The sequence below is a fragment of the Thalassophryne amazonica genome, chromosome 2, assembly GCF_902500255.1.
Source record: "Thalassophryne amazonica chromosome 2, fThaAma1.1, whole genome shotgun sequence".
Classification (NCBI taxonomy): domain Eukaryota; kingdom Metazoa; phylum Chordata; class Actinopteri; order Batrachoidiformes; family Batrachoididae; genus Thalassophryne; species Thalassophryne amazonica.
In genome coordinates this window covers 64,930,001-64,955,671 of record NC_047104.1, presented here as the reverse complement: position 1 = coordinate 64,955,671, position 25,671 = coordinate 64,930,001, and the positions used below count along the sequence as shown (strand labels likewise).

General features: G+C 41.2%; 1 protein-coding gene across 1 annotated transcript in view; it reads left to right on the top strand.

The window, feature by feature from the left end:
• The window catches only part of trpm7 (transient receptor potential cation channel, subfamily M, member 7), a 165,365-nt gene that overhangs the window by 114,587 nt on the left and 25,107 nt on the right, over positions 1-25,671 (top strand). The window contains 7 exon segments of the mRNA XM_034186905.1: positions 5,009-5,106; positions 5,208-5,304; positions 5,481-5,557; positions 5,681-5,718; positions 14,990-15,018; positions 17,116-17,169; positions 20,241-20,285. Of these exon segments, the coding sequence (XP_034042796.1) occupies positions 5,009-5,106; positions 5,208-5,304; positions 5,481-5,557; positions 5,681-5,718; positions 14,990-15,018; positions 17,116-17,169; positions 20,241-20,285 (438 nt within the window).

Below are 25,671 nucleotides of genomic sequence, written 5' to 3'. Positions count from 1 at the left end.
CGTGGCGAATTTCTCCGCTCCTCTTTCCACTACAAAAACTCCTGTAACAGTGGAATGTGCCGAAAAAGTGCTATGTCCAGCTGTCTTGCCATTTCTCTGGTAGTCAAACGACGTCCCGGATCAATGATCTGGTCGTTTGAGCCTGTCGATCGCCACTCGGTGCGCGGCGCGCCATCCGCCGCTATGGGCCGTCTTTAATCCAGTTGTAATTGTCCTTAATCTGTGTGATCCCCATAAGATCTTCACCGAAAGCCATCTGAATTTTCCAAATGGTTTCCACTTGGCTGTCTCTCACACTTTCTGAAAAAATTTTGATGAAGCAAAGCGGCAGTCGATCAGCCAATTTCCTGACAATGAAAATCCGACGAGGGGGCTGGACCACTCCTCCCACAAGGTGTGCTCACAGGCGAATGACGCAACCGACAGGCGTGAAAAAAACTCACGCATGCGCACGAAGGTTCAAGCTTGGCTGATGCAATCACACGTGATTCAAATCCATATAGTTTTTGCAAAAAATAAAAAGGTCCCTTACTTTTCTAACAGACCTCGTATATATGATTGGGATTGCAAAAAGAGATAGGAGCATCTTATTTACAATGTGAAGTGGAATTAGATGTGGTAAGGTGACATTAGTGCAGGGATTTGTAAATGAATTGTTATTGCACGTGATTGTGGACATATTACTGCATATGGTTATTTCAGTGTTATTGTACAGTCTGACAGCAGCAGGGAGGAACGACCTGCGGTATCGTTCCTTCTTGCTCTGAGGGTGCCTCAGCCTGTCACTGAATGAACTGCTCAGCTCCACTACAGTCTGGTGCAGAGGGTGAGAGGAGTTGTCCATGATGGATTTGAACTTGGCTAACACCCTCCTCTCAGCCACCTCCTCCAGAGAGTCCAGAGGACAGCCCAGGACAGAGCTGGACTTCCTGACCAGCTTATTCAGTCTCTTTCTCTCCCGCTCTGTGCTGCCCGGGGCCCAACAGACGACAGCATAGAGGAGAGCAGAGGCTACAACAGAGTCGTAGAAGGTCTTAAGCAGAAGCCTGCTCACTCCAAAGGATCTCAGTCTCCTCAGGAGGTGGAGGCGACTCTGGCCTTTTTTGTACAGGGCTTCAGTGTTGTGAGTCCAGTCCAGTTTGTTGTTGAGGTGAACACCTCGGTATTTGAAACTGTCCACAGTCTTTATGTCCTCCCCCTGGATGTTCACTTGTGGGTGAGGTGGTGGTTTCCTCCTTAAGTCGATCACCATCTCCTTCGTCTTACTGGTGTTGAGACACAAGTGGTTGTGCGCACACCAGTCCACAGTCTGTGATGACCGACCGGTACTCCAGCTCGTTCTCCACAGACACGCGACCCACAATGGCGGAGTCATCAGAGAACCTCTGGAGGTGGCAGCTGTCTGTGTTGTAGGTGAAGTCCGAGGTGTAGAGGGTGAAGAGGAAAGGTGAGAGGATGGTGTCCTGGGGGGCCCCAGTGCTGCACCTTACCACCTCAGACTGACAGCCGCGCAGCCGCACGTACTGTGGGCGGTCAGTGAGGTAGTCGATGGTCCAGGCGGCGAGGTGTCCATCCACACCTGTGTCCTCCAGCTTCCCCTGAAAGTGCTGGAGAAATCAAACATGACTCTCACAGCTCTCCCACCGGTCTCCAGGTGGGTGAGCACTCGCTGCAGTAGATAGATGACAGCGTCATCTACCCTGATGTTGGCCCTGTAGGCGAACTGCAGTGGGTCCAGGATGTCGCTCACCACAATGCGACGGTGAGACAGGACGAGCCATTCCATGGTCTTCGTGTGGTGGGAGGTCAGGGCAACTGGTCTGTAGTGGGGTAGTTGCTTGGCGTGTGGTGTTTTGTCTCTACTTTTAAGATTAGGCTTAAAAATTTCCTTTTTGCTAAAGCTTATAGTTAGGGCTGGATCAGGTGACCCTGAACCATCCCTTAGTTATGCTGCTATAGACTTAGACTGCTGGGGGGTTCCCATGATGCACTGAGTGTTCTTTCTCTTTTTGCTCTGTATGCACCACTCTGCATTTAATCATTAGTGATTGATCTCTGCTCCCCTCCACAGCATGTCTTTTTCCTGGTTCTCTCCCTCAGCCCCAACCAGTCCCAGCAGAAGACTGCCCCTCCCTGAGCCTGGTTCTGCTGGAGGTTTCTTCCTGTTAAAAGGGAGTTTTTCCTTCCCACTGTCGCCAAGTGCTTGCTCACAGGGGGTCGTTTTGACTGTTGGGGTTTTTACGTAATTATTGTATGGCCTTGCCTTACAATATAAAGCGCCTTGGGGCAACTGTTTGTTGTGATTTGGCGCCATATAAATAAAATTGATTGATTGATTGATTGATTTTGGTAAGCGGGACCACACAGGAGGTCTTCCACAGGGTGGGGACCACCCCAGGCTGAGGCTCTTGTTGAAGATGTGGCTGAGGACCTCACAGAGGTCATCTGCACAGGTCCTCAGCAGTCTCGGGGAGATCCCATCAGGTCCTGCTGCTTTCCTCTGCTTCAGTCGCAGGAGCTGGCCTCTCACCTCGGTTGGAGTTACAGTGAGGGGGGAGGGAGAGGGAAGCTGAGGTGTGAGCTGAGGTGGGCTGGTGCTGAATACAGTCCCGGGGGAGGAGGGACGAGGTCCGGGGTGCAGTGGAGGTGACCGGGGGGTAGAAGGTGGGGGGTCAGAGGGACTGGAAGGCTGGCTGCTGGAGACGTGTGGAGAGCCAGGAGCAGGCAGGGGTGCAGGCGTGGAGGAGCCAAGACGGTTAAAGCAGCTGTTTAGCTCCTCTGCGAACTGAGAATCTCCATCTGCAGTCCTGCTGGCACCCTGCCCAAATCCGGAGGCGGTCTTGAGGCATCTCCACACGTCTCTGACGTTGTTCCGGGCCAGCTGCTCCTCCATCTTCCTTCTATACTCCTTCTTGGCTGCACGGATCTTCCACTGGAGCTCTTGTTGGACTCTACTCTGCTCCTCTCTGTCTCCCGAGTTGTAAGCCCTCTTCTTCTGGTTCATCAGGACCTTCAGCTTGGGGGTCACCCAGGGGTGGTTGTTGGGAAAGCACCGTACCCTCCGGGTGGGCACAGTGCTCTCCACACAGAAGTTCATGTAGTCAGTGACACACTGGGTCAGGCCGTTGATGTCTTCACCATAAGAGTTTTGAAACATGCTCCAGTCTGTGGTTCTGAAACAGTCCCTCAGCCTTTGTGGCCTCTTCAGTCCAGAGCTTCACTGACCTTTTCTGTATTGGTTCTCTTTTCACCCTGGGGGAGCAGATAGACGAAATTGTGATCCGAGCGTCCCAGCGGGGGGAGGGGGGTGGAGGTGTAAGTGTCCTCCACATTGGCGTAGAAAAGGTCTAGCTTCATATGTAACCTTGGGGAGGGAGTTAGCCTGGCAGCGACTTGCCATTCACATGAGTAAAAATCAGCGTGGCTCATTCCAACCAGGGTTCTAGCTAGGACCATTTTAGTGCCAGGTAAATTATGTGATCACGACCAAGGATCCAAGAGTCCGCTTAAGTCCTTGGTGGGAAACATATGTAACTCCCCGCCAGGGGTTGAGAGGGTGGAGACCCTGAAGCTATAGGATTTTATTCCTCTAAAATGTTATTGTCAAGCCCTAATTTAACTAATTTTGAATGGTTTTAGATGCATTGAAAGATTGTAGAAACTGTAAATACATCGTGTACCAGTCATCAGCATCAGTCACTGCTTCATGATGGAGTGCTACAGAGAAGGTTTTTCAGTAAACAAATTTAAGGTCGGGGTGGAGGTGTCTAATCAAGGCTTGAGTCACCCATGCACCTTCCAGCATACTGCAGCTGAAGTTTTTTTTTTGTTTGTTTTTTGTAAAGACGGTTTTTCTCTGTTTTACTCCCCCATGAAGCGCTGTAACTGGTGATGCAACAGACAAAATTTGCACTACTGTATGTGCAGTTCTTCTGATTACAGCCTATACTTCCTTCAGAGCTGTCGTGGCTGTCTTGGTGGCTTCCCTCGCTAGTCTTCTTGCGCAGTTGCTCAGTTTTTGAGAACTGCCTTCTCCAGACTGATTTACCATATAGTGCCATACTGTTTGTATTTCTTAATGATTAATATAAATGAAGTCTAAGACATAATCACTAACTTGGAAATGTTCATGTATCTTATCACTTGACTTGTGTGTAGAAACCCGGCCATATATCTAGTTTAAACTGTTATGTATGGCCTCTAAACATATAGGGTGTGTAGAAAAAAAAAATAGCTGTAATCTCTTAAGTGGTTACCGTGATCATTTTGAATCAAAGCGGAGTCTACGCTACAAGCACAAATTAATTTTCATTTCACTTCTGTTGTGGTGGTGTGCAGAGTCAAAAACTCACTGTCCAATTGCTCGTGGATCTAACTGTATGATTGTGACTGGAGCATGGTTGATTTGGTGACTGGATGAGGTTTTCAGCAATTAACTTGTATAGGTTTCAGATTTGTTTGAGGTGAAGGGAGCAGAGTCTCTTAACAATCACTTGTCTGAATTACAATTGTTTTATCATTTTGTTGATGTCACTGAAGTGGGCTTTTCATTCACTTTCATTTTCTTTTTGAATGACAGTTTCTTTCTTAATGTCTGAGTATAAGCAGCTAAATATCTGGCAAGCATTTACTGCTAGCAATTCTCTGTACTTGTTTAAAGTATGAGACAGACTAATTTCCAACTGACTGAAAATGTTCCTTGCTGAGAGTCTACGATCTTGATGTTCCTTCATTCTTCACATCTTCTAGAGAAAACAAAACACTAAACATTATTGCAGAAAATAGAAATCACAGGAATCAGTGCATGATAAAGGTGTAGATAAAATCTTTCTCCTCACATGTCCTTTATTCTAAAACAAAATGTGCATTTCATGGTAAAAAAATAAATCAATAAATAATAATAATAAAAAAAAAAGAAAGCAAAATCTGGCCATCCTCCCTCAAGTGACCTTTGTACTCTTTCTTTTATAGTGTGTCAGAGCCTGACAAGGTTTTCTTGATTTTCCAGGATATAAAGACAGTTGGGAAGCCAAGGACTCCCCTCCCAGAGATGTCTTTACTTCCAACAAAAAGAAAAGTCCGACCACACAGACCAGACAGCACCAGGTGTGTTTTTGTGTGCGTCACTACGTGCTTGTGTTCTCAACTTTTTATACATAATGTTAAATTTGTCATGTGTGCCTCTGTGTTTGGGTTTATGGCGACAGGGTCATCCTGAAGCTCACGGCCATATCAGAACAGTCAGCTCTTATGCTGGCTTTACTGAGTTTGGTCAGAATCTGGCCTTCCTTCATCCAGGATCCAGTAAGTTCACAAAACCAGTTATAAGAAAATATGTGATTCGGCCCCTTAAAATCTGCTAAAAACAAAACAAACAACAAAATGTCTCATCAATGAGTGAGTCCTCCATGAACCACCAACTGTATCTGACGTAATCCCACATGAGGGCGGGTGATTTCTTTTTAACACTGTTTCAACAGCTCTGACTAAAAAAGACAGGAGCAGAGTGTCAGCTGAAGATATCCGCCTCTATGAGGACCCCAGAGCTGCTGTGTTGGTGAGAATTGTTTGTTTTGTCACATGTACGACATAGAAAAAGACATCTTGGTGCAGTTTATCTCTTCATCATGGCTAATCCTATGTTCTGTCATTGTTTAACAACTTTTCATCTTTCCAACAGGAAAGAGTCCAAGTCAAATCGGCACAAGCAAGCAGCCTGTAAGTGTCATTTACTGGCCAGTGAACTGAGTACACAGTGTTTCATGGATTTATAGGGTCTCTCATAGAAACTACTGATAGTTTGTCAGTTTTAAGGTTGTTTCCACTTCATGAAAACCTTCAGACAAAAGTCTCTTTTTCACATCGACCCGTTTGCAGGGATTAAAGTTCTCTGTGGCTAAGAAGGATTTCCATTAATTTGGCTGCCAAAAAGCAGCCTCCCTGATGCAAAATCATCAATCCTTGGACGTGAGATATAAAATTTACCACCATGCAACATTCGTGGGACACATGCGCACCACATTCAAAATGTTCAGAAATCTGTTTTTAGGTTAACGTCTCCATTTTTAGTTTTCTCTTTTCCTCCACCCTGTCTGTTCTTCTGTCCTGTTTGCACTCTGGAGAGGGAGGGAGCGGTGTGTTAAGCCACCTTGATACTTGCACGACTTTGATCCGCGCACTTGCACACACTTTGTTGTGACAATCCCACCCGCTGTGTTCCCAGCTGGATGCTGTGCTTTGTTCCATTGGACGCTGCGCTGGACGCTGTATATCTAAAATAATTATTTAGTAACGGATTCATCATTGGCTGTTGAAAACGCCTCTAATTGCTTCCACAATCACAGAGGACCATGTCATCTATCTATCTGTCTGTCTGTCTAGCTCTATCGCTGCCTGTCTAGCTCTATATATCTCTATCTATCTCTATATATCTCTATCTCGTGCACTTAATGATGTGGAGAATGCATTGGAAGAGTCTAAAAGGTAATTATTTGTAATGGTTATATTGTATTGGCTTAGTAAAACAGTTGTATGTTCTTTGCTTCTCATGAGTAGCTGTAAAAGTATGTTTATGATAGATTTAACATCTCATTATAATTGTTCAGATGAACTGCGATGTGCTAATGCAATCACTCGCACTCACGCAGTGGTTTTTAATTGCGCATTGTTCACGTAATTAATGCGTGATTGGCGATTTTGAACATTTCAAAATTTCCTTTGCACACATGCATGAAGCCGCGCACAGATTAGAACATTTACGAGTATACTCTCCTGCACGGCAGAGTGTGTGCAAGTGCCCAGATTAAAGTGTCAGGGCACCTTAACAGAATAAATAACTTGTGGTCTTGCAGCCTCTGGAGGGTGCATGTGCGCAGCTCCAACTACGAAGGTTGTGAGGCTCTGGCAAGACGTGATCCTTCTGCTCTCTATGGGAGAGATGAGAAAAGGACTGAATGCCGGGTGACGTACTCTCATATACTGTCGCTGACATCACCCAAGTCACGCCCACTAACGTGACCTTGCTAGTATAAGACTCGACCTCTGTGCATGCGCACATGGAATAATTCAGGTGCTAATCACCGCACTCTGGTGGCCAGGAGGGATGAAATAGAACTGTAAAGGCCACATACGTATTAACTTTTCTTACAAGCTACATGGATGCTTATTCGCCGTCTTTGGACTCTCGCCGTCTAAAAGAACTAGCAAAACATTAATTTTTATTTCCTCAAATCCATACATGTCAACCTATACGGTTTGTCCATAAATTATACGGATTTTTCCGAGTTTCAGAGTTGTACGGATGTACGAATAAAGTCTTACGGATATTCAGGGTTTGGTCTGCAGCGGCTCTGTAATCAACCGTTTCTGCAGCACGACGCCACTTTGATGCGTGAGCCATTGAAGCAATGCTTCGAACCACTGGCTCGTGGTTCTTTGATTCGCTGCTCTTCAGAAGCGGTAAGTCCACTTCTTAACTCCTCTCAAAGCCATTAAAATATCGTGAGTCGCTTTTGTGTGGATTAAAGTCACTAACTGGGACTCTTGTCATGTTGTAGTCAAGAAACGAGAATCGACCTCCATTCCGTTGACACAAAATTGCCGCTTTAAATAAAATGTCACCTCTTTCCAAACGCTGTAATACAGAAAATAAACTACAATCGACTAAAACCCCCACCCACCATTTTAACCGCACTTGAGATCTTGTTCTGACATATGGCATAGAAATTGAAGACTTAACAGTATTCCCTGAAAACCCCCTGTTGTCTGATCATTTCTTAATAACATTTACATTTACTTTAATGAACTACCCAGCAGTGTGGAATAAGTTTCATTACAGTAGAAGTCTTTCTGAAAGCGCTGTAACTAGGTTTAAGGATATGATTCCTTCTTTGTTCTTCAATGCCATATACCAACACAGTGCAGAGTAGCTACCTAAGCTCTGTGAGTGAGATAGATTATCTCGTCAATAGCTTTACATCCTCATTGAGCACAACTTTGGATGCTGTAGCTCCTCTGAAAAAAAGAGCCTTAAATCAGAAATGCTTGATTCCGTGGTATAACCCACAAACTCGCAGCTTAAAGCAGATAACCCATAAGCTGGAGAGGAAATGGCGTCTCACTAATTTAGAAGATCTTCATTTAGCCTGGAAAAAGAGTCTGTTGCTCTATAAAAAAGCCCTCCGTAAAGCTAGGACATCTTTCTACTCATCACTAATTGAAGAAAATAAGAACAACCCCAGGTTTCTTTTCAGCACTGTAGCCAGGCTGACAGAGTCAGAGCTCTATTGAGCTGAGTATTCCTTTAACTTTAACTAGTAATGACTTCATGACTTTCTTTGCAAATAAAATTTTAACTATTAGAGAAAAAATTATTCATAACCATCCCAAAGATATATCTTTATGTTTGGCTGCCTTCAGTAATGCTGGTATTTGGCTACACTCTTTCTCTCCGATTGTTCTGTCTGAGTTATTTTCATTAGTTACTTCGTCCAAACCATCAACATGTCTATTAGACCCCATTCCTACCAGGCTGCTCAAGGAAGCCCTACCATTAGTTAATGCTTCGATCTTAAATATGATCAGTCTAGCTTTATTAGTTGGCTATGTACCACAGGCTTTTAAGGTGGCAGTAATTAAACCATTACTTAAAAAGCCATCACTTGACCCAGCTATCTTAGCTAATTATAGGCCAATCTCCAACCTTCCTTTTCTCTCAAAAATTCTTGAAAGGGTAGTTGTAAAACAGCTAACTGATCACCTGCAGAGGAATGGTCTATTTGAAGAGTTTGTCAGGTTTCAGAATTCATCATAGTACAGAAACAGCATTAGTGAAGGTTAAAAATGATCTTCTTATGGCCACAGACAGTGGACTCATCTCTGTGCTTGTCCTGTAAGACCTCAGTGCAGCTTTTGATACTGTTGACCATAAAATTTTATTACAGAGATTAGAGCATGCCATAGGTATTAAAGGCACTGCGCTGCAGTGGTTTGAATCATATTTATCTAATAGATTACAATTTGTTCATGTAAATGGGGAGTCTTCTTCACAGACTAAGGTTAATTATGGCGTTCCACAAGGTTCTGTGCTAGGACCAATTTTATTCACTTTTTTACATGCTTCCCTTAGGCAGTGTTATTAGAAAGCATTGCTTAAATTTTCATTAAGCAGATGATACCCAGCTTTATCTATCCATGAAGCCAGAGGACACACACCAATTAGTTAAACTGCAGGAATGTCTTACAGACATAAAGACATGGATGACCTCTAATTTCCTGCTTTTAAATTCAGATAAAACTGAAGTTATTGTACTTGGCCCCACAAATTTTAGAAACATGGTGTCTAACCAGATCCTTACTTTGGATGGCATTACCCTGACTTCCAGTAATACTGTGAGAAATCTTGGAGTCATTTTTGATCAGGATATGTCCTTCAATGCGCATATTAAGCAAATATGTAGGACTGCTTTTTTGCATTTGCGCAATATCTCTAAAATTAGAAAGGTCTTGTCTCAGAGTGATGCTGAAAAGCTAATTCATGCATTTATTTCTTCTAGGCTGGACTACTGTAATTCATTATTATCAGGTTGTCCTAAAAGTTCCCTGAAAAGCCTTCAGTTAATTCAAAATGCCGCAGCTAGAGTACTGACGGGGACTAGAAGGAGAGAGCATATTTCACTCATATTGGCCTCTCTTCATTGGCTCCCTGTTAATTCCAGAATAGAATTTAATATTCTTCTTCTTACTTATAAGGTTTTGAATAATCAGGTCCCATCTTATCTTTGGGACCTCATAGTACCATATCACCCCAATAGAGCGCTTCGCTCTCAGACTGCAGGCTTACTTGTAGTTCCTAGGGTTTGTAAGAGTAGAATGGGAGGCAGAGCCTTCAGCTTTCAGGCTCCTCTCCTGTGGAACCAGCTCCCAATTCGGATTAGGGAGACAGACACCCTCTCTACTTTTAAGATTAATCTTAAAACTTTCCTTTTTGAAAAAGCTTATAGTTAGGGCTGGATCAGGTGACCCTGAACCATCCCTTGTTATGCTGCTATAGACTTAGACTGCTGGGGGGTTTCCCCATGATGCACCCAGTGTTTCTTTTTATTCACCTCTTTTTGCTCTGTATGCACCACTCTGCTTTTAATCATTGGTGATTGATCTCTGCTCTCTTCCACAGCATGTCTTTTTCCTGATTCTCTCCACTCAGCCCCAACCAGTCCCAGCAGAAGACTGCCCCTCCCTGAGCCTGGTTCTGCTGGAGGTTTCTTCCTGTTAAAAGGGAGTTTTTCCTTCCCACTGTCGCCAAGTGCTTGCTCATAGGGGGTCGTTTTGACCGTTGGGGTTTTTCTGTAATTATTGTATGGCTTTTGCCTTACAATATAAAGCTCCTTGCGGCAACTGTTGTGATTTGGTGCTACAACCCCTGGCAAAAATTATGGAATCACCGGCCTCGGAGGATGTTCATTCAGTTATTTAATTTTGTAGAAAAAAAGCAGATCACAGACATGACACAAAACTAAAGTCATTTCAAATGGCAAAAAATCAGGAAAAAAATTGTGGCAGTCAGTAACTGTTACTTTTTTAGACCAAGCAGAGGGAAAAAAAATATGGAATCACTCAATTCTGAGGAAAAAAATTATGGAATCATGAAAAACAAAAGAATGCTCCAACACATCACTAGTATTTTGTTGCACCACCTCTGGTTTTTATAACAGCTTGCAGTCTCTGAGGCCTGGACTTAATGAGTGACAAACTACTCTTCATCAATCTGGCTCCAACTTTCTCTGATTGCTGTTGCCAGATCAGCTTTGCAGGTTGGAGCCTTGTCATGGACCATTTTCTTCAACTTCCACCAAAGATTTTCAATTGGATTAAGATCCGGACTATTTGCAGGCCATGACATTGACCCTATGTGTCTTTTTGTAAGGAATGTTTTCACAGTTTTTGCTCTATGGCAAAATGCATTATCATCTTGAGAAATTATTTCATCATCCCCAAACATCCTTTCAATTGATGGGATAAGAAAAGTGTCCAAAATATCAACGTAAACTTGTGCATTTATTGATGATGTAATGACAGCCATCTCTCCAGTGCCTTTACCTGACATGCAGCCCCATATCATCAATGACTGTGGAAATTTACATTCATTTCATACATTCATATATTTACGTTCAGGCAGTCATCTTTATAAATCTCATTGGAACGGCACCAAACAAAAGTTCCAGCATCATCACCTTGCCCAATGCAGATTCGAGATTCATCACTGAATATGACTTTCATCCAGTCATCCACAGTCCACGATTGCTTTTCCTTAGCCCATTGTAACCTTGTTTTTTTCTGTTTAGGTGTTAATGATGGCTTTCGTTTAGCTTTTCTGTATGTAAATCGCATTTCCTTTAGGCGGTTTCTTACAGTTCGGTCACAGACGTTGACTCCAGTTTCCTCCCATTCGTTCCTCATTTGTTTTGTTGTGCATTTTTGATTTTTGAGACATATTGCTTTAAGTTTTCTGTCTTGACTCTTTGATGTCTTCCTTGGTCTACCAGTATGTTTGCCTTTAACAACCTTCCCATGTTGTTTGTATTTGGTCCAGAGATTAGACACAGCTGACTGTGAACAACCATCTTTTGCAACACTGCGTGATGATTTACCCTCTTTTAAGAGTTTGATAATCCTCTCCTTTGTTTCAATTGACATCTCTCGTGTTGGAGCCATGATTCATGTCAGTCCACTTGGTGCAACAGCTCTCCAAGGTGTGATCACTCCTTTTTAGATGCAGACTAACGAGCAGATCTGATTTGATGCAGGTGTTAGTTTTGGGGATGAAAATTTACAGGGTAATTCCTTAATTTATTCCTCAGAATTGAGTCCATATTTTTTTCCCTCTGCTTGGTCTAAAAAAGTAACCGTTACTGACTGCCACAATTATTTTTCCTGATTTCTTATAGTGTTTCTTAAAGCCAGAAAGTTACCATTTGAAATGACTTTAGTTTTGTGTCATGTCTGTGATCTGCTTTTTTTCTACAAAATTAAACAACTGAATGAACATCCTCTGAGGCCGTTGATTCCATAATTATTGCCAGGGGTTGTATATAAATAAAATTGATTTGATTTAAAATGTTTTTTTTTCTTCCCAAAATGAGACATCCTGTGTTCTTTATGAATTAACATACAGCATAGCCAGCTGTAAGAGCTCAGCTCAGATATATGGAAAGACATTCATGCCAAAATGTCTGAAAGGAAATGCTTTTGACAAAAACTACAGATTTTGTTTATTTCTATTTATATCCAGAGATCAAGGATCCACCATGTACAGTTTATGTCCAAAGTTTAAGGATCCAGTGACAAATTTCATATTTATTTACTTTAAGACTCAATAAAATGTTGTTCAATTCCATTTCAATTTAATCGGCTTATAAAGCGCCAAATCACAACAAAAGCCATCTCAAGGCACCTCACATAGAACAGTTCAACATAAAAAATTAAAATAAATAAAAATTTAAAAAATTCAAATATATAATTAAAAACAGAAGTAAAAGAATAAAACAGATAAAAAATAAAAACTATTCATAAGAAAGAGAATAAAAATAGGCTTTAAGGCTTGACGCGAATAGTTGCTGTCTTTTAATTTACCAAGACTTTGGATTGCTGTCTTTTTTTTCATCCTAAGCATCCATGCAGCTAGGAACCTAAAGCCAACACGTACTGAACCGCATTTAATGACTGTGCATTTAAGAAGACAACGTCACATTAAATTACATGTAGCTCGAGTCAAAAAATCAATAAATAATAAATGTGCTGCTCAGTATATTCATCCAACATTGATGACAAGCTTAATGAAAAGAAGAGTTCACATTTACACTCTGTGTCATGGTGTTATAGTGTCCGATGCAGCTCTGTAAACGACAGCAAATAAAAGCTCGTAAAAAGTCTCGCAAAAGGTTTCTATGATTTACTCTAATAGATTTGAATCGGTAGTAAAAGCTCTAGAAAAGCTGTCCCCTTATAATGTTTTTATCTTGAAGTATTTACTTGTGCCTTTCTGTAATATGATGGCTGCATTACAAAAAGCAGCAATGGTTAGTGAGTGAAATTTAATGTTCATTAGAACAATTTGCTGTTTTCTTAGCTGTCTTGTTTCACCTTAAATCCTGTTACCCCATTACAAAAGTGTTTCTACAAAAATTAATGATTTTGTGGTTTAATAAAAAAATGTCAGCTTTTTTTTCTCTCTCTCTTTAATCCCTGCATTTGCGGGAAACACTCTGCCAAGATAAGCATTCCTAGAAGATTGCATTCACATGGAATTGTGTATTGGTTTGCTCCAGCATATTTCAAGTCCACAGTCTCAGGAGTTGACTGGTTGTCACAGTTGTCTGCTTGAGATTTAATAGGTTTCAAGAAACAGGTTTTAGATCTGGGGTATGTGCCATACATTGCTGCATCTGCCACATCACAGCTGTGTTTCCTGAAAGGCAACCACCCAGGTATACAAGAGGTCCATCCCCACCTCTCGAAAATAACCATCCATCTGATGTAGCCAGCTGAAATGTGGGCGTGCATCCCCTTGGCCTTTTTTAGCCACTGTGGTCTTCAGCAGGGAGGCAGGCACTTGTGTGCTGGATCATACCCAAAGGAACGTGCCACATGGCTAAACTGTCACAGCTGATGTTCCCTCATAATGTAAGGGATACTGTTCATCTCAGTCTCCCTATGTAACCATTCATTTGACACAAAGTTAGTTCAGTGGTACTCAAGGATCCTCCAAAGAGATCTAGTTTCAAAGACATTGAGTCTTCACCGTAGGTCACTGGTTAGCCTCAGTTTCACAACCATACAGCAAGATGGGCAGCACCAGGACCTTATAGACTGGGATCTTTGTTCACCTGCAAAAATATCGGCATCACAAATACCTCTGTCTAGCGAGCTCATGACTCCATAAGGTCTACACAGGTGTACCTCCATCTCAAAGGCTGAGGACCCAGAGACATATACTTTACTGCAGAGATGCATGAATGCCTCAAATGTTTTAGCACTTTTTTCCTCAGATACACATCTGATGCCTGAGTCCAGGAACTCATTGAAAGCCTGGATCTTAGTCTTGAGTCAGTACAGTATGTGCCTAGTACAATAACAAACCATGATCCTCAGAGTCCTGCTTCACTGACATTCTGATGTGCTGCAATCTGGGTATCCAATTATTCTGCAAAAATCCCACCATGTCCATGAAGTCAAGGTCATTATACCTTTCCTAGCCAGCAAAGGCAGCTAAGCCATAGGTGCCCTTGTATAAAGCATCCTGACACTGGAAATAACGTCTTCAGGTCAACATTAATCTTACATAAATGGGACTTTCATAATATGAAACTAACATGGCGATAATTAGATCTGATCAAAAATGCTGTAATCCAGAATCAGAAATGTTAATAGCTGTTCCTTTTTTGTTTGTTTTATGGTTACTTTCGTGTTTGGGTTTCTTCACTCTTTTCTACGTGATGTGAGCCATGTACACAGAGTCCTCATGTGCCAAACAGCTTGGTAGGGATCTGTCAGATGGCATATCCATTTGTAATTAGGAGCCAGTGAGACTGCACAACACTGCTGCAGTTTGTTGTAATCAGTACACACAATGGTACAGGTTAGTAAAGTTTTGACCTGTCTCAGAGGACTTTTGTGATAGTCAGATGAGAAATGTCCATTTACAGGTTTAAAAAAATCAAGGGTGCGGGACAGAACAGAGCAGCTTGTACTCAAATTCCCCCCAACCAAAATACTTCCACAGTGTCACTGTGTGTGACGTTACTCTGTTACAGTTAAGGTTAAAACATTAGGAGAGTATATACAGTTTTTAGTGCAAGGGGAGAAATGGTTTGCAACACATGTACACCACCACATGAACTGTAAATTTATTGTAGTTTATCTTTATTTGGACTGATACAGAAGTAATCTTTTCTGCTTGTTAATGTTGTTTTTCTGTCTTTCCCTCTTACAGACAAACCTCAGGAGACAGTGCACTCAGTGGTAAGAACTGGAATTTCACTGTGGGTTAATCAGCCTCACAGTTTAATTGGTTGGACTTGTTTCCAGACCAGCTGGTCGCACATGTGCCCATGTCTCTCTCAGATACACTCACGCTCCTGAGAGAGATGTCATTCTACGTCAGATTATCTAAAATTTTACTGTCAGATTTGGATTAAATTTCAGCAAATGTTCGACAGTTATGTTAATGGACAAATCCAAAATTTCACCATTGTGCTCCAAATAGTTTCCAACACAGGACCAATATATTGTACATGGTATGTGTCAAATGTTACCTAGCTAGGTAATTCAGATATTAATTTAAATATCAATGGTTAGTGATCATGAAAATTGTCCAGATGCACTTGAAATTCCCCAAGTCTCCAATTCTGTTTACTGAACCCCCATACAGGAGGCTGTTCATTCACAGGCATATATGCAAAAAATAAAATAAAATACTGATCACTGTATTGATACTGCTTTGTTTTGGTTGAGCCTCATTTGATTCCAAGTGACTGGACTTGAGCAACATCATTATTAACCCATTTTGCCCCACTGCCAACACTTGTTGCCGAAGTGTATCTCTGTCATTTTCTATTCACAATAAAAAATCTCAAAGGTACTAATGCAACTTTTTCCACTTATAACAAAAAAATCTGGGTATAAACGGGTTTAACACATTGTAGGACACAATGTCACAAAAAGAGCTTCCGACATCCTTGAGAATACTGATGTTCCAGATATTTAAAATGGGAAATAGAATAAATATTCTCAGATTACTCAAGGAACAGTGAGTAAATGAGGTATAGTCACTTAAGTTGACTGATTTGCAGTGGTGGGCACAGCTAACCGAAAAGTTAGCTTCAATAACCATTAAACTGCTAACTGAAAAGTTAACTTTTATAACACTAAATCGCAAAAAAAATTAGCAGCAGTTACCACTATCTTTTAGTATTGACTCGGTACGCTGTCGGCTACTGATAAGCCAGTTTCGAGTTTAAGCACCGCGGGAGCTGCTTGGTAAATTCAAAGGTGATCACAAACACAAAACGAACACACGAAAAATAGATAAATAAAAAATAAAATCCAAAACACGGTCATCGTCTTTATAAGGAGCAGTAAATCACAGTATTAATAGTCACAGTTTATCTCTCTATTTATAAACACGGGAATGGCTCACCCGTGTTGCGTTCAGTGCGACTGATAAAATCCACCTTAACAGTCGCATTGAGCTTCCCCACCGAAGGAAACCCATGAAGTTTTGTCTTTACATAAAAATACAGCAATAAGTGTCTTTTCACTTTAAAAAAGTAAAGATTTGCATGTACACGCTGTCTTTAAAGCAGACATACTGTCAATTTGCGGCACGGGAGCTCATCTCGACAGAACACCGGTGTCGCAGACCAAACATTAACGCCCCTAAAAAATTGGTCCGCCCTGCCTTAACTGCGCATGCGTTATTTCGAAGCTCAGCCTGTCCTCTGAGACAGTCTCTTCACCCAAAGCCATCATATGGATTAATGGGATTATTAACCATCAGATGACAAACTAAAACCTCTTAAATTTAAAGTCAGTTTTAAGCAGAAACAAGGGATTAATCAGTGACACTTTGAAATGACGGACGTACACTGAACGCAGCAGCTAGCTGCTCCTGTAGCTGTGGCGCTCTGATCACTTCCTCCGTCTTTTACGATGAAATAATGTTGAATTTATGTGAAAATGATTGTTGTATAAAAGCATCAGATATCTGTCGCTGAGATAGATGATGACTGGAGTGCAGTTTTAAGCAGAAACGAGGTGATAATCTGCGAAAATTGCTGCTGATGCTCCAAAAAAATTTTTTTAGCGGAACAAAATTTATCGGAAGCTATTTAGTCCGTTGATGGTTTTCAAAGTTAGCTGAAAAGCTAATCTGCTAACGAAAAAGTTAGCTTCACTAATTAGTGGTTAGCAGATTAGCAGAACTGTGCCCACCAATGCTGATTTTTAAGATTTGACATTTATGGCAAACCAACGAATGTAACTGTACATCAGCACCTGAATGCATAATGCTCAGGTTCATTTATTTTGAATGTAATTATTCTTCTTTTGGTTTTACAGCTGCGGGTTCTATATACATGCCACGACATGCACCTCTTGGTGCCAGAAAGGACTGTGAGTATCTCATACTGTGTGACTAAACAGCACCAGTGATTAAAGGTCATCAAGCTCTTATTTTAAACAAAGTTTGTAAATACCCCTCCTCCACAAACAAAAATTTGTTCACTAGACTTGTAAGTGCAACTTTTCCCAAATAGTTTGGTACATTTCAGTGAAACTTATAATGCAAGCACACCATGCCTGAAAAAGGGGTGGGGGGAATTCACCCAAAGTTCAAAGGGAGACAGCTGTATTTTTTTTTTTTTTTGTTATTCACATTTTATTGTTTTTTCGATTGTATACAAATAAAACAGAACACGAACACAGTGGGGTTTAGTACAAATCAGACAGTCAGGTCTAATTACTATTACAAAGGATAGCCATTTTTTCCAAAATTCTTCAAAAACATCCATCTGGAGTTTCACCTTAAATGTCAACCGTTCCATAGTGAAAATCTGATGTATAATGTTAATCCACTCATTAATAGTTGGTATTTCTTTCTGAAGCCAGTGCCTGGTTATACATTTTTCCCTGCTACCAATAACACTTTCATCAAATAGAGTTCTGCTTTCATAAGTTTTAATTCTAACAAATCTCCAAGATATAGTATTTCAAATTTTCTATGAATTTTCTTTTTAAAAACTGTTTCCAAAACAATATGCATTTCATCCCAAAACGGAGTAACAGAAGAACAATTCCAGAATATATGAAAATGGTCTGCCAACGTTTGACCACATTGCCTCCAGCATTCGATCTGGTCTGAATATTTCGACTGTTGGGCTGGTGTACGGAAATAACGAATTGCATTTTTCCAAGAAAATTCTCTCCATGAAGGGGCACTGGTAACGGACCATTGTTGCTGACATATTCTCTCCCAACTGTCCAACGTTAAAGAAAAATTGCCCTCTTTTTCCCCACCTATCTTTTAAATGTGTGGAGTCGTTACCTTGTAAATTTTGAATCACCATATACAATTTGCAGATAATTTTTTGGATTGGGGCATGGTTATATGCACTCGACAGGATATCAAAAATGTCCCCTTTCTCAAAAATTGGTTATGAATGATTTTTTTTTTTAATAAAGTCCCTAATTTGTAAATACCTGAAGTGGTCTTGATTTATTAGTCCGAACTTTTCTTTTAGATCCTGGAAGCTCATTATCACACCTTTCTCGAACAAAGTATAATATGTAGTAAGGCCCTTACTGCACCAGGTTTTAAATCCTGAATCTACTTTCCCTGGTATGAAGTCTGAATCGTAAGCAAACCATTTAAAAAAAATTCTAATTTCTCATAAATGTCGTATTTTTTGATTATGTCCCTCCATACCTTCAGTGAACTGTTAAAAATTGGGTTATTTATATCTAATACTACATTTTTCATCAAGGGATCTCCAATAAGTGTACTAATTGGACGTTGTGCCATTAAACCCTGATCTATCTCCTTCCATTTTGAATTGTAACTTGGGTTACACCAGCAGACTTATGGTCGCAGTTGTGCTGCTTTATAATAATCAATGAGGCAAGGTAAAGCAAGCCCCCCTTGCTCTTTAGACAGTTGCAGTGTTTTAAACTTTAGTCTGGGTTTTTTACCAGCCCAAACAAATCTAGAAATAATTTTGTCCCATTCTATAAAGTATACTTCTGGTCTTGTAATTGGAATTGACTGAAATAAATATAACATTCTCGGAAGGATGTTCATTTTTACAGTATCCACTCTTGAAGTAATATTCAAATATGGTATCAAATTCCATCTCGCAACTTCCTGAATAATTTCTTTTTTTAAGGATCAGAATTTAATTCTTCAGGGTTAGACAAATCAGTCGGTAAATTGATACCTAAATATTTAATAAATTTTTTGTTCCAGTCAAATTTAAATGCTTGACTCGTATGGACGGAAGGGCAATAATTAAAACACAAGACTTGAGATTTTTGTTCATTCAGTTTGTATCCAGAATAACTCCCATAATCTCTCAGGGTTGCAATTAATTCTGGAAAAGTCTCTGTGGGATTTGATAGATAAACCATGACATCATCTGCAAACAGAGCCAATTTTTGTTCTCCTGCTGTCATTTGAATACCTTTTATTTTTTATTTTCTCTTATAGCACCATTTATTTTTAATCTTGCAACGGGTTTGCTATATAATGCTTTTAATGTCCTAATAATCACTTCATCGAATTTGAATGTTTCCATAACTTTAAACAGGAAATGCCACCTCACTGAGTCGAAAGCTTTCTCCGCATCTAAGCTCAATAAAATTGCCTGTGTTTTGTTTAAATTTATATGTCTTATGATTTGTAAAGATCTCCTCACATTGTCATGAGTTTGCCGTGCCTTAACAAACCCAGTTTGATCAAAATGTATTATTCTGGGCAAGATCCTTTCCATCCTTCTGGCTAAAATAGATGTGAATATTTTATAGAAAACATGATTTTCTTCACAATTTGGTGTATGTGCTTGGCTGAGGAGCCAATAGGTGCGAAGCTGCCGTCTGTGGGATTATGACTGCGCACCTCTCTCTGACACCTCTCACTTTCATTGCACCATGCTTTGTGCTACCCCTCGACTCGCACGCGCGACCTTGACACTTGCAGAAATTTGATCTTCGCACTGGCAACGCAATTACGCGTCAATGAGTAAACTCACCGTAAACTGTGCATAAACAGCACAGCTGCATGCCAGTGTTCAATGAAAATTTTGAAATGTTCAAAACGTCTGGCACACATTAATTTCAGGAACTAGTCATGAACATTGCACAACATGGAGAATCAGTGTGTGGCTGGGTGATAGTCCAATGAGATGCTGAGGTGAGGGATTGAGCCAAGGTGCTGATGGATGTTTTTTATCATATTACAAACACAAAATCCTTGAGTGAAATTATTTCAGGAAATAAACTGTTGAAATAATTGTGTGTGAGTGCTGTTGTAATGAATGAAGACAGTGACATCTACTGGTTTATGTTGTAATAAAGGGCTTTTAGTTTGAGTTTTACTTTTATAATGTACATGTGTGATTGCAGCTGATATATGCTGTTAACTCTATGAAAAGTAAATCAGAAATGTTAATGGTCCGTATTTTTCTCTGTAGCTATTGGCTCACCTTTCAAACCCATGGAAAGCTACCAGTATTCAGGTAAGACAGACTTTACCTCCCTTTTCTCTTCTTGCCTTTTGGCTCCACCTTCAGCATTTTTCTCCATATATACCCCACCTCTGTACTCTGCACATGCCCAAACCTTCTCAGCATTTCCTTTCACTTTGACTCTGGGCTGTCCTACTTCCTCTGTTATCTCACTCCTAATCTTGTTCTTACTCGATGACATAAAGACAGACAGGCCAAATTGCTTGTGAAGCCTTGTTTGTACTCACGGGGGCCACAGTTGCTTGTGGACTGGAAGAGTAATCCTGGGCTATTGAGTGGCTAGTGGTCCTTTTTTAATAGCCTGAGGTAAAATTAAAATGTGTGTGTGTGAGGGTGGGGGGGGTACTTACGTGACAGACTTGTTAGGTATGCGATGTTTACAGAAGGAGGTATGTCTGGGAGCACATTTAGAGAAGGCCGTAGCTACGGGTACGGACCAGTATCTACAGAGACTGTTCTAAAGACATGGAGGGTGACCAATCAGAATGCGCAAATATGTCCGTACCCGTACCATATGCGGCTAGAGGTGCGGTGTCACGTACAATTCTTTCCGCCGTACAATTCTTTCCGCCTCGCTTAGAAAACAGCGCTTGGAACTTGAGGTGGATGGATGATGAAAGAAGCAAAACACCTTCGCAATTTATGTCTATATTTTGATGAATTTCTTCATTTACATTTGATGAATTTCTTAATTTACAGCAGTGTCATTAAACAAATGTACTCGAATGATTATCAGCACAATGGCGAGCTTACAGGCTAACCTCCACTAACACTAGAAGACAGTTGCCAGTTATGGCTTCTGAAACAAGGGAGAAAAAAGAAACAGCACAGTACAGCTGAAGCATTAGTGGATGTAAAGTGGACATCTGTGTCTGTTAAGAGGTTCACCTCTTGTTTCCCACCGGTGTCACATACGTCCACTCAGTGAACCTCGGCCCGTACCTTTAGCAGTCCCGCAGAAGATATGGATGTACGTACCCGTAGCCACTTCGTTTAGAGAATTATGGTGCCTTGGAGAAGAAAGTAAGTCTCTTTGGCTTCTTCCTTGTTTTTCACTGTGGGTCGTCGCAGCAGAATGTTGATTTGGCACAGGTTTTACACCGGATGCCCTTCCTGACGCAACTCCATTGTACCGGTTGTTAAGTGAGATGTAACGTATCGTGATTTTCAACTTCCGGGTCCAAACAAAAAAGGCACGCTGTCATAACATTGAGAACTACACTGAGACGCTCTGACCAGGCTGCACTTAAACCGTTGCACACGGAAAACAGCATTAACATTGCAACATAAAACTTTGTATATTGTGCCTAAAACTCTCCTGGATATATTAACTGGGTTTTTAGATGTTGTTGTTGCATTTGTTTTATGTAAAAATGCCAGAAGCTCAGGTCGTTTCTCTGTTATTTTCAATGGGAGTTGCTGTGAGCTGCAATTGTTTCCTGTTCATGTCGTTCGGGGGGGAAAGTTTGCACTTTAACGTCCTGTTTATAGTAATAAATATTTAAAAAACATCCATCCATCCATTTTCTTCCGCTTTATCCGGAGTCGGGTCGCGGGGGCAGCAGCTCAAGCAAAGCCGCCCAGACCTCCCGATCCACACACACCTCCCCCAGCTCCTCCGGGGGAACCCCAAGGCGTTCCCAAGCCAGCCGAGAGATGTAGTCCCTCCAGCGTGTCCTGGGTCTTCCCTGGGGCCGCCTCCCAATTTATTTAACAAACAGACATGTATATTTTACCTGTGCATATTAAAAGAAATAAGTTTTATTGAATGTTCTTACCTTAGAAACAGACGAATGTGGTTAACAGAGGTGGAGGCGGAGAAGGGAGGGACGGAGGTTTGGCACACTAAACACAAACTAAACTTAAACTGTAGATCCTTAAAAGGATCATACGGAAGTAACTTTAATTGTAAACTTGCAGGTCTTTGGACCCAGAAACAGTTTTTTCACGTGATACGTTACGTCAGAGCTTAACAACCGGATATGGAGAATTGGCAGGGGTGGATTTGCACTGGGAACCTTCTGCAGTATAAAGAAGCACACTCAACTACTTGGTCACCACTCCTGCCAAGAATTTATATGAACTACGTTAATTTTGAAACCTGCTCCTTGAAAGTTAAATCTGGTGTCGCCAACTGAATGGTCCCCCCTGATGACACAGTTCATGTGATTAAAACCTTTTTTGTGCTTAAAACTGCACTCCAGTCATCATCTATCTCAGTGACAGATATCTGAAGCTTTTGTACAACACTCATTTCCACATAAATTCAGCATTATTTCATCATAAAAGGCAGTGGAAGCAATCAGAGCGCCGCGGCTAAACGAGCTGCTAGCTGATGCTTTCACTGCGCATCGGTGATTTCAAAGCTTCGCGGAAGTTCGCAGAGTTTCTGCTTAAAACTGACTTTAGAATGATTTAAGAGGTTTTACCATTATCATCTGATGGTTAGTAATCACATTAATCCTTTTGATCACTTTGAGTGAAGAGAGTCCATCTCAGATGTGCTGCTGTGGTCCGAAATGACTCATGCGCAGATGCAAAAGGCAGATCAATTTTTAGAGGCGGACCGTTCGGTCTGCTACACTGGTGTCGCTGACCGAACAGTCCCCAGTAAAAAATTTGCCCCCCTCTTGCATCTGCACATGCGTCATTAGCCATGGTTCGTGGCTTAAAACCTAATTTCTGCTTAAAACTGGACTCCAATCATCACCTATCTCAGCGACAGATATCTGAAACTTTTGTACAACAATCATTTCCAATCCATCAGAGCACCGCGGCTAAACGAGCTGCTAGGTGATGCGTTCACTGTTCGTCAGTCATTTCAATGCGTCACTGAATTTTGCCTCATTTCTGCTTAAAACGGCTTCATTTCTGCTTCAAACTGACTTTAGAATGATTTAAGAGGTTTTACCTTTATCATCTGATGGTTAATAATCCCATTAATCCATTTAATCGCTTTCGGTGAAGAGATATGCTGCTGTGGTCCGAAATGATGCATGCGCAGATGCAAAAGGCGGACCGATTTTTAAGGGCGGACAGTTCGGTCTGCAACACCGGAATCAACAAACTGCAGAGTTAATTGAATTAAAACTGTTAATTTTATCAACTTTGAAATGACTAACTTGGCAAGGGAGTGGTGTGGAGGTTACACCGGCTGTCTTGTGTACACAGAATTCTTCTTTTAGTTCCCCATTAGACAGCAAAATCATCAAAGGGCTCTTGAGGAAGGTCCTCAAACCTGAATTCCTGTGCAGCTGAGCGCTTTGCATGGCAGCATGCTGACGTGTGTGTGTGTGTGTGTGTGTGTGTGTGTGTGTGTGTGTGTGTGTGTGTGTGTGTGTGTGTGTGTGTGTGTGTGTGTGTGTGTGTGTGTGTGTGTGTGTGTGTGTGTGTGTGTGTGTGTGTGTGTGCGTTTAATACTCTAACAGCACACAGTGGGCCTCATGTATCAATGTTGCGTACGGCGATATTTGAGCGTATATGGTGTGTACGCCAAAACGGCTGCGCTACTTGGCATTTATCAATGTGGTCGTTGGCGTAAATTAGAGAGGTGGCGTAAATTATACACCAAAATGAACCAGCGCTGGAATCCACATAAAAATGAAGATCAACATGATAAACAGTGCCATTATACAAATCAATGCATATGTTACATAAATAACACTTTCCTGATTATACTACATAATAATCAATACAAATACCGCCTTTGCGGGATTGTTATGGAGCACGATCCATGGCCACAGCGCTGACTGCAAAGAAAGCGCTGCTCGCCTTTTTCTCCAGACTTCGAGCCTGGAGCCAGAGCAGTGCTGAGCTTAACTTTATGTGGTGTGATCGTTTTAGACTATGAAATTGATAATAACTGTAGTTTCATCATTCCCTTAATTCGCCCGTGCTGCAACCAGGTTTTGTCGTCTCCATTCGGTTGTCACAATAAAATAAATACAGAAATACATTTAAAAAATAAAGAAATCTGACAAATTAGGCGTGTCTTATTAATTGAGTGAGCAAATATCCACGTGAAGAATTATTGACATGTGAAAAGAGAATACAGTGGTCCCTCACTATAACGCTGTTCACCTGTCGTGGCCTCGGAGTCTCGCGGAGTATTTAGTCCAATTTTGCATGCCTTTTTTTTTTTTTACAGTGTTCTGCGTATCTGTTTATAAGAATCTTGTTGCCCAGAAGAGAAAAGAGCGCCAACAACTCCTCATAACTGTGTTTGTCACACGGAAACAAACACCTGCTGCAGCCAGGTGTGAGTGGGAGAAGGCGCAGCGCCAGGACGCAGAGGCCCGATCTGTGAAATACTGGTGAGTCACTATTAATAATTTCTTATGTGTCCGACCTCGTTCGTTGATCGTTAAAATTAATTCGTTAGTTCTAAATGCCATCAGAATTATTTATAGGAAAACGTTCTATTTTTATTTCTCAAACAAATGTTTGGGCCTGAAAACAGTTTGGTATTATTTTCCTACTAAGGTTTGAACTTTGAGAGTGTTTACACACGAGAGAAAAGTGAGAAAATGTTCATGCCTGATTGAGAACGTGTATAAACTGTGTAGTGAGGGGTTTTACAGCTTTGAAACGTCTATAATAATTGTAAAAAATAACGCTGACTACGTCACGGTTTCGCGTATTACGGGCTATTTTTTAGAACGTAACTCCAGCGATTAATGAGGGACCACTGTAACACTTTATTGATTATATACTACAAAACAATTGATACGACAGCCGCTTTTGACGCTCTATTGGCACGCGTCGTGATTGGTGGAGTTCTTTTTCATTGCCGTCTTCCCGGCTTCCATGTCGTAAAATGAGGGTGTGTCTGAAGCGGAGTCTGAATATTTATGGGCGTGTTTATTATAATTACGATCGTTTCCACCCGCCGCATTTATCAAGATCACGTCAGGCGTACGCCAGAAATGGGCAGGTGCACACTGCTTGATGCATGTCATGGCGACTTTGGTGTATTTCAAGTTTACGTCGTAAATTTACGCCACAAGTGCGCAACATTGATACATGAGGCCCAGTGTGTGGCTTCACTGTCACATTTTCATTACAGTGGAAACAAGAAACAACATTAAACTGCCTTTTTTGTTTGAAATAAATGAGAGGTGGAAACTTCCAAACTTCCTAATTACTTTAAGCATGTGTTTAGAACAGCTGAGTCACACAAACCATTTGTTATACAAGCAATCATGATGGTGTTACTGTTTTGAGCTTTTCCTCATGTCAGGCTCCAGAGATGAAATACAATTAACAGGACGCTTTGCTGTTTAATTTTTTTTTTTTATTATTATTATTATTTATTTATTTTATTTATTTGCTTGAAATAAGATGATATGACTACAAAGTCGATCATCGACTTCCGGCT